Source organism: Sorex araneus, chromosome 4, assembly GCF_027595985.1.
Source record: "Sorex araneus isolate mSorAra2 chromosome 4, mSorAra2.pri, whole genome shotgun sequence".
Taxonomy (NCBI): domain Eukaryota; kingdom Metazoa; phylum Chordata; class Mammalia; order Eulipotyphla; family Soricidae; genus Sorex; species Sorex araneus.
Window position 1 is genome coordinate 209196735 of NC_073305.1, and position 11288 is coordinate 209208022.

The following is an 11288-nucleotide window of genomic DNA, read 5'->3' on the forward strand; positions in this document are numbered from 1 at the left end:
TCTGTAAAATAATTGAAATTTTGTTTCAGGTGTCGGAGAGATAGTACAAGTAAACACTTGCTTCTCATACAGCCACTGGGGTTCAATCCCCAGTACCCCATATAATTGCCTGAGCACTGCCAGGAGTGACCCCTGAGCACAGAACCAGGAATAAGACCTCAGCACAGTTGGGTGTGGCCCCCAAACAAAAAATATTTGTTTCAAAGCTAACTATAAAAGAATACATATTAAATTTGCTTACAACCTAAATCCTTTGATTCTTTTTAAAAGTGCATGATACAATCGGCAAATGTTAATATATGAAATATAAATATGTAAGACATCAAAATACTCATGTTTAGGAATTTCAGGAACAACCAGAATTCATAAACAGAAGACATATTAGATAACTGATAAATAAAATTAGGAGCCTGTTAAGTTTATTTTCAATTTATGTGTTTTTTGGCTTGGGATCACACCCAACCCTGCTCAGAGGTTATGCCTGGCTGTGTGCTCAGGGGATCACCCCCGGTGGGGCTCAGGGGATCTTATGGGGTGCTGGGGATCAAACCCACATTGGCCATATATGCAGTAAGTGCCCTCGTTGCTGTCCTATCTCTCCAGTCCCTACGTGTGTTTGACAGTACAGTATAATAAATGGTAAGTCCTCATACTGAAGGTCTATTCACTTAAAATAAATTAAAAAAATAAATAAGAGGCGCTCCCCAGGAGTGCTCGGGGCAGGAGGGAGGGGGTCCACTTCTGCCAATGCTCAGTCTAGAATTACTGGCTTGACAGTTTAATACTCAAATTGGTGATACTCTGCTACTCAAACTGGTGGTGTCGGGGCCTCCTGGGACCATCCTAGTGGTGTGAAGAGTCACAAGGGCCACACCAAGTTCTCAGGGGGCCCCATGGCTACATCTGAGGCGCTCTGGCAGGGCCTCCTGCCTGCCAAGCCTGTGTTTCACATGCTCCGAGCTCTTTCCCCACACAATTTTTCTTTTTTTTTTTTTTCATTTTTTTAACCACACTGAAAATCACAAATAAAAAAGTTTGAGGTATAAAAAAAGTGCATCAATTTCTCATTGAAGGTCTAAGTCTCAATGAATTTGGGGTAGACAAATTCAAACTTCTGTTACACATCGTCTCTGGACCACTTAAATTATGCCCCCTGGGGGAATGAGAAAGAACTCTGCTATTGGTTTTTTCCTTCTGAAGCGTATGTTCCCATTTGAAATAATCACAACACTTTCTGTTTTCTTGGTGTTTCCCAATAGGGCAACAGTAGAAGACTTTCCCATGATTTGGTCCATTATTAGAAACAACAAGTCTTTTAGACCTTCGGCCACATTTGCATAAAGGAGGAGTCATTTTCCCAAGCTTCCAAGGATCTCGTAGATGAACATTAGAGTTTAAGACAGAGGGGACAATCTTCTTGCCCGCATTTCTCACTTGGGAGACTTCATGTGCTGTGGGCTTTTCTTCATGAATAGTGAAGGTCTGTTTTTTGGCTGGGGGGAAAGCTGGGGGATTTGATGAATTCCTTTTCATACCTCCAGGATGATTTCCCAAAATTGAAGGACAAGAAATAGCAGTGTGAACACTGTTCAGAGTATTTGATTTACATTCCGGTAATTTAAAGTCAGAAACATCTGAACTCCGATCTTTGGCTTCTTTCACATTATAAATAGTTGTGTGAGAACTTTTATATACAATAGACTTAGAAGTCTCATATTCCTGAGGAGTTTCTTCCATGTCTTGAAAGTTTTCATGATTTGGCATTTCAAAATCTTTTAAAACCGTTACTCCTTCTCCAGAATTGAATGAGACATCTATGTTTGAGTCACTAATGGGAGGCATACAGTCTGTATTTTGCTCAGGCTGAGAGGCTGGAAGTAAAGCAACGTCCTCCCAATCGGCCAACATAGGTAGACAATCAAAAGCAGAACTCATTTCCACATCAGAAACATGATTGACAGATGAAAGGGTAGTTGAAACAAGTACCAATTCTGAACCAACTGTTGAAGACTTACATTTGGTATTAAAAGCAAGATGTCCATGTTGTTCTTGCTTCCGCAGAGAAATAGGTAAATTCACTCTGGTAGACTGCAATTGCCCCGGAGGAGCAGAGGATACAGTGTTAAAAGGAGAAAAGCCGCTTTTGACACTGCGAAGACCTGTTTTTACACTGCTTTTTAGTAGTAACTGATCTTGCTGTACCTTGATAGGAGAATTCAGACCAACTGACTTCATCCGAACTTCTTTATGAGAACTTATTTCATTTTTTGATTCCCCTTCATTTACGCTTACGGACTGAATGCTACTTTTGCCGATTGAAGTTTCGTCAACGTGATTTGCATTCAAATTTCTAACCAAAATGTTAGAATTCTTCTTAGTGGGAACCTGTGATTACACAGACAGATCTATCAATTTTAAAATCTGTGTGTTCATCATTTCTTTAATACCCCTACGACAAGACAAAAAAAAAAAGTGCAATTGATTTACAAATGATTGCACATATGAAATCATGTCAATGAACCTATGGTAACTTTAGCAGTTTAAGAAGTCAGAACAGGGCTGGAGCAATAGCACAGCGGGTAGGGCGTTCGCCTTGCACACGGCCGACCCGGGTTCGATTCCCAGCATCCCATATGGTCCCCTGAGCACCGCCAGGGGTAATTCCTGAGTGCAGAGCCAGGAGCAACCCCTGTGCATCGCTGGGTGTGACACAAAAAGCAAAAAAAAAAAAAAAAAAAAAAGTCAGAACAAAGGGACAAACAATACTAACCTTGTTCAAGGACCTTGTTATTTTCATTAGGCAGCCATCCCTGATCATTTTCCAAGCAAGAAGGGCAGTATTCCGAGAATCATCCAACCCTAAAGAAATATATCGCCAGCACTGAATTAAAGTGGTGCGAGTATAAAGAACTGCAGGGGGGAAAAGCCATCACTTAAACATAAGTGAGGACATATGGTTAGTTTTAATGATGGTAAGCTGGTCATGTGGAAAGCTGTGGCAACACTACCCAATGAAAGACGTGACCTCCCACATTTAAAGAGGAGGTAAAAATCTGTTAGACTCAAAAATGTCATCAACTTCCTGAAGGGACCATGATTTGTAAATAATTTAAGAGTCTTGTTATTTTTTTGTTTGGGTTTTTTGGCTTCTTTGCTTGGGGGCTACCTACACCCAGTGGCGCTTGGTGGTCACTTCCAGTAGCGCTGGTGGGTGTCAGGGAACACACCCACACTTCCCATATGTATTCAACTGTCTCTCTAGCATAAGTCTTGTTCAGTTTTCCACTAATTAACTGACATTATTTGTCTAATTATTTTCATTCTTTCACACAACTGAAAAGAAACTAGGTGGCAGTGTTTAACTTATGAATGTGGTCATCTGAAAGCCTTAGAAACAATTTGAATTGCACACAGCAGGAGTTCTATAAAAGCTAGAAGATATTCCTCTAGCTTTTATAAAAATGAGGTGAACGTCATTATACTAACCGGAATGTTCTCGTCCTAGGAATTCTATTCCCACTTCCTTCAGGGCACCACTTAGTCCTTTTGGTTTTCTCCTGTAGAATTGCTAATAGAATAAAAGAAGACAATTTCTAAAAAGTTTATCACTATTTGAAAGACTTTGATTAATGTCTTATTTTTCATAATTTTTAGCTCTATTAACTAGAATATACTTTTTTGTGGGTCTTATTGTTGTTTTTTTTTGGATCATACCTGGAGATACTCAGGATACTCACCCCCTGGCGGTGCATAGGGGACCATATGGGATACTGGGGATCGAAGCCAGGTCCGCCACATACAAGGCAAACACCCTACCCACTGTACTATTGTTCCAGCTCCTACATTTTTGTTTTTTTTAAAAAATACATATTTTAGGGGTTGGAGTGATAGCACAGCAGGAAGGGCGTTTGCCTTACATGCGGCCGACCCAGGTTCGAATCCCAGCATCCCATTTGGTCCCCTGAGCACCACCGGGTGTGACCCCCCACCCCCCAAAAAATACATATTTTAAGATGTGTTAAAATTAATGTTTCAAAAGAAAATATTTTATTTAAAAAATCCATGATTTCTATGGAAAAAGGTTTAATCATTTTTTTAAAACTAAAAATCACTTTTCAACATGAGGGTATCTCCATCTTTGACTCTTACCTTGTAAGTTACTCTAAGATCAATCCAAGAATTTAAGAATGTGGGTTTTAAGAGCTGTTTTCTTTTACACTCATATTCCAGGCAAACCCCCAAGTCCCAATCTGCATGAAATATATTAAAACAAAGTTAATGATCCCAATATGTTTTACTTTGCTATATATAACAACTATTCACTGTAAATAACCTCTTAAAAATTAGATTGTATCTAAGTTTCATAATATTTCCTGAATACTTAATGAAGTACACTAAGTATCTCAGAATACTCTCCAAAAAGAGCTAAATTGCATGGTCAACATGGAGGTAATCTTCGTCCAACATTCTAAGGAAAAAAATAGGAAAACCAAAGATCTTTTAGCATCTACTATCTTTATTTATTTATTTATTTATTTTTTGCTTTTTGGGTCACACCCAGCGATGCTCAGGGGTTACTTCTGGCTCTACACTCGGGAATTACTCCTGGCGGTGCTGGGGGACCATATGGGATGCTGGGAATCAAACCTGGGTCGGCCACGTGTGTGCAAAGCAAACACCCTACCCGCTGTGCTATCACTCTGGCACATCAATCTACTATCTTTAGAAATCAACTATGACTACCAATGCTAAGCTATCAATAGCACAACCATGCTATCAATGACTACTAATAGCAATGCTATGTCATGAGACTATAAAAGATCTACTTTAAATGACTCATTTTTTCCTTCATGTCTGTATCAGTATGTGTCAAAACACAAAAGCATAGAAAAAATATGAGTTGAATGAGGACTCTATTTTTAAGGTTGCAAAAAAATAACACAATCTTTACAAAATCATCTTTGCTTGGATTCAGAAGAACAGAGAGAAACAATCTTTAAAAATTCTTAAAATTAAGGCTTTCATTTTTAAAACATCCCAGAATGGTAATTTAAAAAACATAAATTTATAGTTAACATCTGGTTAAGAACTGGGATTTCTTTCCTGGCTCAGGAGATTAATACTAACAATTCTTACTAAAGTAAAGAATTACACAGTGATTAAGCGATTTAGGTGTAACTTAATTTTTACCTGACCAAGTAACAAATGCACACAATTTTGCTTCAGAAGTAGAAAGATCTGAAACTCCAGTATCAAAAATAATTTTCTTCTGTTCCTGAATTGTATGAATCCATTTAGAAAACTGAGATAAGCAAATCTTCAGAGGGACCCCTTCGTCAACTTGAGCCTGAATAATCACAAAATCTAAATTCAACCACTGAATTCCATAATTGTTGAGCATATACTGAGTACATAGTTAAGCACCACTGGAGAATACAACAAAAGGTCTAATGAAGAACGAATATGTTAAAATGCATGAGAGAGAATAAGATTAGACCTTTTCAAGTTGAGAAAAATTAGGCTTATCAATCTGAAATCAGATTTTAAAAGAGGTAATAATGACTCTACACCATTGATATACCAGGAGCAGCACACCATGTAGGATGGGATGAACAGCAGAAAGCAACCAACCTCGATTAAGAAAATATTAACATACCAGGCTTAACCCGTAACAACATGTTAGTAATCTCTTAAATAAGGGCTTAATAGCTCCAGGGTGAGAAACACCAATCTTCACACACTTTCTTCTTAGAACATCTTTTTTGACCATTTTAGTGAGTTATTTTTTTAACAAGCAATATAAAAATAAATCATTTCGGGCTTGCTATTGGAGCAGGCTTGGGTGGTGATGGGTAAGCTGGAAATATTGGTGGTGGGATTGGCATTGGAATAATGAACATAATAAATCATCGTAGACAACTTATAAGAATAAAAACATAAAAAGATTAAAAAGGTAATAATTAAATCTAGGCAGAAATTTAATGTTATTTAATTTCCAGAAACAAATTTATTAGTTTTACATTACTGTAATATTTAAGAGCCTCATTGGAATTCTGGAGGAGACATTCTGCCAACACTGAATATATTTAATTCTAAGTTGCAGATATATACTTAGTTAGAGTCTTTATTTTCCTTTCGAAACTGATTTCTGAATTTTGATATCTATATCATACCTGCTTGATGCCTGTCAGTTCCATGCAAAATGTGGAAAGCACTGGATGTTCCTGAGGTTGAACATAAGCATGGAACTCAGATTCAACTTCTCCAGTCGATGTGTTCAGCAATACTGCTGGAAATTCAACTAAATGAAAAATGTTTAATTGACATTTCGATATATAATTATTATATTGATGCTATAATCATTTTAAATTAAATGCTATCATATAGCATTAACAATCATTGTTTTAGTCAGGGCATATAAAAATGACCAAAGCAACATGATGCAGTTTTAGCATCTTAAAAAAAGGAAAGAAATATTAAAATTATAACGACTAAAAAGAAAGCTTTTGAATACATAGTCAAGTAGCATTTTGTCATATGCTTTTGAAATTTAAAGTAACTCAAACAATTGATGGGATTACAAAAGCAAGCTCTCAGAAGAGAGTGATGCAGTCTCCTGCCCGAACACCTGGCTGTCTTCCCCGGGGCCCCTGGACGGGGATGGGCTCCAGCTTCCCTCCCCACCCCGAGCAGAGCTCCCGGTGGCCGAAGACCACTGGAACCTAGCTACAGCCATGCTGGAGGCCCCTCTCCACACGTTCAGACAGGCCTCATGCATGAAGGTACCAGCAGAGGAACCCAGGTGTGTGTAATCCCATCAACAGCCAACATCCAGAGATGTTAAAAGCAAGCTCTTAGAAGTGCTTTAGTCTACTTCTCCCTTTGGGAGAAACTAGCAAGCTTCTGAGAGTTTCCTGCCCCCATGGGACAGCCTTGCAAGCTTCCCATGGTGTATTCATATGCAAAATCCAGTAACAAGCTGGATCTCATTCCCCTGACTCTGAAGAGCCCCCAGTGCAATGTCCTTAGGAGGGTCGAATTGAGGTAGACTTCTAAGATCTCAGGGAAAGGACGAAATGAGATGTTACTGAGCCCACCCAAGAAATCGGTGATTAACAGGATTTCGTGATCGTGATCATGATCTAAAACAATTATGAGACATTTATTTAGATTTTTGTTCCCTTTCCTTGTCCAGTCAAGTTTTAAAGTATGGCAATATATAATAGTGCTAATATTGTACCAATTCATAAGCGATCTTAATTCTTTAAACTAACTGTTGAGTGGTTTGTCTCTGCAAACTTTAAAGTGACACATCTAATGCTAGCTTAGATCACTGGCGGATCAGACTTACTTATTTCCTGGTCATGGTGGCGTTTCCCATCATTCCAGCATGTCGATTCAAAATCAATGACTATTAAGTAGTCAAACAACTGTCCTGCAAAAGATCAGGGTGACCTTAGGCTTTACCTGTTTGAAAACTGCACAGTTACAACATGTAAACAAAGCACACTATACTTACTGCATTTGCTTTTCCCTTGATTTCCATTTGTTGGTGTAATTGCCTTTCTCCTAATTAATCCAAGCTGCCTGAAAAATGTAAAACATCCCAAGATGTTCATTCACACTCCTGTTTGAACAGACTGAAAAAATAACATATTCACGATTGGGGACTGTGTGTATGTGTCTGTGGGGGGTCGGGAGGGGAGGAGAGAATGGAATCAGACTTTGAGGAAAATGACCCTCCTTTGGTTTTAGTAATCGTTGTATCTGCATAGGCCTCAAAGTTCACATTTGCATAATTATGCTATTATTTCCCCTATTTCATAATAATGATGAGGAAGTAAGCAGAGAGTGAAGGGACCACAGCAATAGCACAACGGGGAAGGCCCTGCACACAGCAGCCCTGGGTTCGATCCCTGGCACCCCAGATGGTCTCCTGAGCACTAAAAGGAGTGATCTGAGCACAAAGCCAGGAGTGAGCACCACCAGATGTGACCCCCTAACAACAACAAAAATAAAGTACAATGTTTAAGAGCCCATCCCTCCACCAGTGTCCATTCTCCACCACCAATGAACCCAGTATCCCCCCCACCCCACCCCGCCTCTGTAGCAGGGCATTCCAATTTGATCTCTCTCTTTCCTTTTGGGTGTTGTGATTCCAAAATAGGGGTCTTGAGTGGTCATCCGGTTCAAGCACGAAAATATGTTAAACTGTAACTGTACCCTCACTGTGACTCACTAATTAAAAAGAAATAAATTTAAAAATAAAAAAATAAAGTACAGACCCAAGATAAAGTAACATGATAAATATCCCCCAAAGCAAAGGCTAAGGAGTCCAAAGAATGACCTCATACTGTGCCAGGCCAGAGACAGTCCAGAGGGGAAGGTATTTTCTTCGCACACTTCGAACCCTGCTTTAGATCCCAGGTACCACATAAGGTCCCTCTGAGCTGGCAGGAGTGACCCCAGAGCAAAGAGCCAGGAGTAACCCCTGAAGACAGCCAAGTGTGGCCTATCCACGCCCCAATATCGTCCCTCTCCTCACACCCCCTTCCACCCCTTCAACACACACACACACACACACACACACACACACACAAACACACATATACACATATACACACACAGAGCAGGTGTGACAAACTACTTTGAAAAGTAAAGTGGGTAGTTTATGGAGATAGACACCTTTTGGAGTCTAAGACTGACAGCTTCTAGAAGGCAGCTGGAATAGAGAAGGGATCACTAAGGAAATGATGGCTGCAGGAATCAGTCGGGTTGGGGGGTGTGTGCCGAAAGTAGATAATGGACCAAACACGATGACCTCTCAGTGTCTGTGTTGCAAGCCATGATGCCCAAAAGTAGAGAGAGAGTATGGGGAATATTGTCTGCCACGGAGGCAGGGGGAGGATGGGAAAGGGGGGTATACCCGGGATATTGGTGGTGGGGAATGTGCACTGGTGGAGGGATGGGTGTTGGATCATTGTGAGATTGTAACCCAAACATGAAAGCTTGTAACTATCTCACCACAATTCAATAAAATTTAAAAAAAAAAAAAAAAAAGAAAGAAAGAAAGGATGACAGCTACTAAGTGGAGCTGGGAAATGAACAGCCGACAGGTGACTGCTCCCGACACAGAGAGCACTGACACTTGAGGACTCCTTCAACAACTGTAGGGAACCGTCACTTTTGCTACCTGTGCCTTATGGAAGGGCAAAACGGAGGCGGCAAATTGCCAAAGACCACAGAGTTGCTGTGCGAACGCGGGACCCCGCAGCCCTGACGCCCTGGAAGACACTCGCTCATAGGGTGCTCCTAGATAAAAGGACAGAAGCTGGTACTGCACACCGCGTGTGCCTGCTCCCAAAGAGGGAGATAAGGCTGGACAAAACGGGGACAAGGCAGGGCCAGGGCGGGGCCCTAAGCGAAAGGATCATCAATGTGGAATGTCACCAGGGACGCCTGGGGGAGAGGGGTGGGTGCTTGAGAACCCGGATGGCTCCAGGCATCATTAAAAAGAAAAAAAAAAAAAAGGACTGGAGCAATAGCACAGCGGGTAGGGCGTTTGCCTTGTGGCAGACCCGGGTTCGATTCCCAGCATCCCATATGGTCCTCTGAGCACTGCCAGGGGTGGTTCCTGAGTGCAGAGCCAGGAGTAACCCCTGTGCATCGCCAGGTGTGACCCAAAAAGAAAAACAACAACAACAACAACAACAAAACCAGCATCCCATATGGTCCCGGGAGCACCGCCAGGTGTAATCCCTGAGTGCAGAGCCAGGAGTGACCCCTGTGCATCGCCGGGTGTGACCCAAAAAGCAAAAAAAGAAAATCACCCCCGACCCTCTGCGCCGGTTCCCTGACGGCGCTCCCGAGCAGAGCCAGGAAGGAAAGTTGATTTCCTCACCGTTCGCTGCCTGCGCCCGCAGGCGGCCCGAGCCCGCACGCCGGGACCCCCCGAGACGCCCCCCGACCCCCGCCCGCCGCCCTCGGCCGGGGCAGCCCGCGCCGCCCGCGCCCCCGCCAGGACCCCGGCCGGAGCGCCGGTCCCCGGCCCCGGGCTCCCTCCCCCTGGACGGTGCACCCGCCGGGTCAGGGCCGCCGCGACCCCCCGCCCCGCCGCCTACCGCGCCAGCCTCTTGGTCGCCATGGCCGCGCGCCCGCCGGAAGCCGCCGCCACTTCCGGCCTCTCAAAAAGCCCGCGCCGGGGGACTCCCGGGCACCCCTGGCGTCTCCTCCCTCCGTCCCGCCCTTCCTTCCTTTCTCTCCTCTCCTCTCTTTTCTTTTCTTTTCTTTTCTTTTCTTTTCTTTTCTTTTCTTTTCTTCTCTTTTCTTTTCTTTTCTTTTCTTTTCTTTTCTTTTCTTTTCTTTTCTTTTCTTTTCTTTTCTTTTCTTTCCTTTCCTTTTCTTTTCTTCTTTTCTTTCCTTTTCTTCTCTTTCTTTTCTTTCTTTTTCTTTCTTTTTCTGTCTTAGCTACCTTCTTGCCTCTCTCCTTCCTTCCATCCTTCCTTTCTCCCTCCCTCCCTCCCTCCCTTCCTTCCTTCCTTCTTTCCTTCCTTCCGCATTTCATTTCCTTCCTTCCTCTCTCCCACCCTCCCTCTCTCCCCGTCTTTCCCTCTCTTTCTTCCTTTCCTCCTTTCTTTTTTCTTTCTTCCTTTCCTTTCTCTCTTTCCTCTCTCCCCTTCCTTCCCTCCCTCTTTCTTTCCTCTCTTTCCTCTTCTTCCTTTCTTTGCTCTATTCCTTCCTTCCTTTCCTCTCTCCTTCTTTCTTTCCTCTCTGCTTCCTCCCTCCCTCCTTCCATCTTTCTTTCTTCCTTTCTTTCCTCTCTTCTCCCTTCCTTTCCTCTCTCCTTCTTTCTTTCCTCTCTGCTTCCTCCCTCCCTCCTTCCATCTTTCTTTCTTCCTTTCTTTCCTCTCTTCTCCCTTCCTTCTTTCTTTCCTCTCTCCTTCCTTCTTTTCTTTCTTTCCTTCCTTCCTCGCTCTCTCTTTCCATCTTTTCCTTCCTTCCTCCCTTCCTTTCCTTCTCTCTTTCTTTCTCTCTTTCTTTCTTTCTTTCTTTCTTTCTTTCTCTTTCTTTTTTTCTTTCTTCCTTCCTTTTCTTCCTTTCTTTCTTTCTTTCTTTCTTTCTATCTTTTTTTTCTTTCTTCTTTCTTCCTTTCTCCTGCCCCAAAACCACTACCAGTGTGGCCCAAAAACAAAAATGGGATTTCCCCCCTTCTTATCACACTGACAAAACTATATTTTCTTTTCCTTTTTAAAAAGATTTAGAAGGGTAGAGGAACTTGACAATCTCAT

The 11288-nt window shown here is 42.1% G+C and overlaps 1 protein-coding gene across 2 annotated transcripts; it reads right to left on the reverse strand.

Moving 5' to 3' along the window:
- Window positions 1-1040: 1040 nt before the first annotated feature.
- ERI2 (ERI1 exoribonuclease family member 2) lies at window positions 1041-10163 on the reverse strand. 2 transcript variants are annotated; one of them, XM_055137133.1, is made up of 9 exons: window positions 10122-10163; window positions 7520-7587; window positions 7352-7435; window positions 6174-6301; window positions 5191-5347; window positions 4150-4250; window positions 3487-3568; window positions 2771-2859; window positions 1041-2385 (listed from the first exon to the last, which is right to left on the reverse strand). In XM_055137133.1, the coding sequence occupies exons 1-9, from the start codon at window positions 10142-10144 to the stop codon at window positions 1057-1059; spliced, it is 2061 nt and encodes a 686-aa protein (XP_054993108.1). In that variant the 5' UTR covers window positions 10145-10163; the 3' UTR covers window positions 1041-1056. The 2 variants fall into 2 exon arrangements, with proteins under 2 accessions (XP_054993108.1, XP_054993109.1); XM_055137134.1 differs by having other exon boundaries at window positions 7352-7430; window positions 10122-10147.
- Window positions 10164-11288: the final 1125 nt, after the last annotated feature.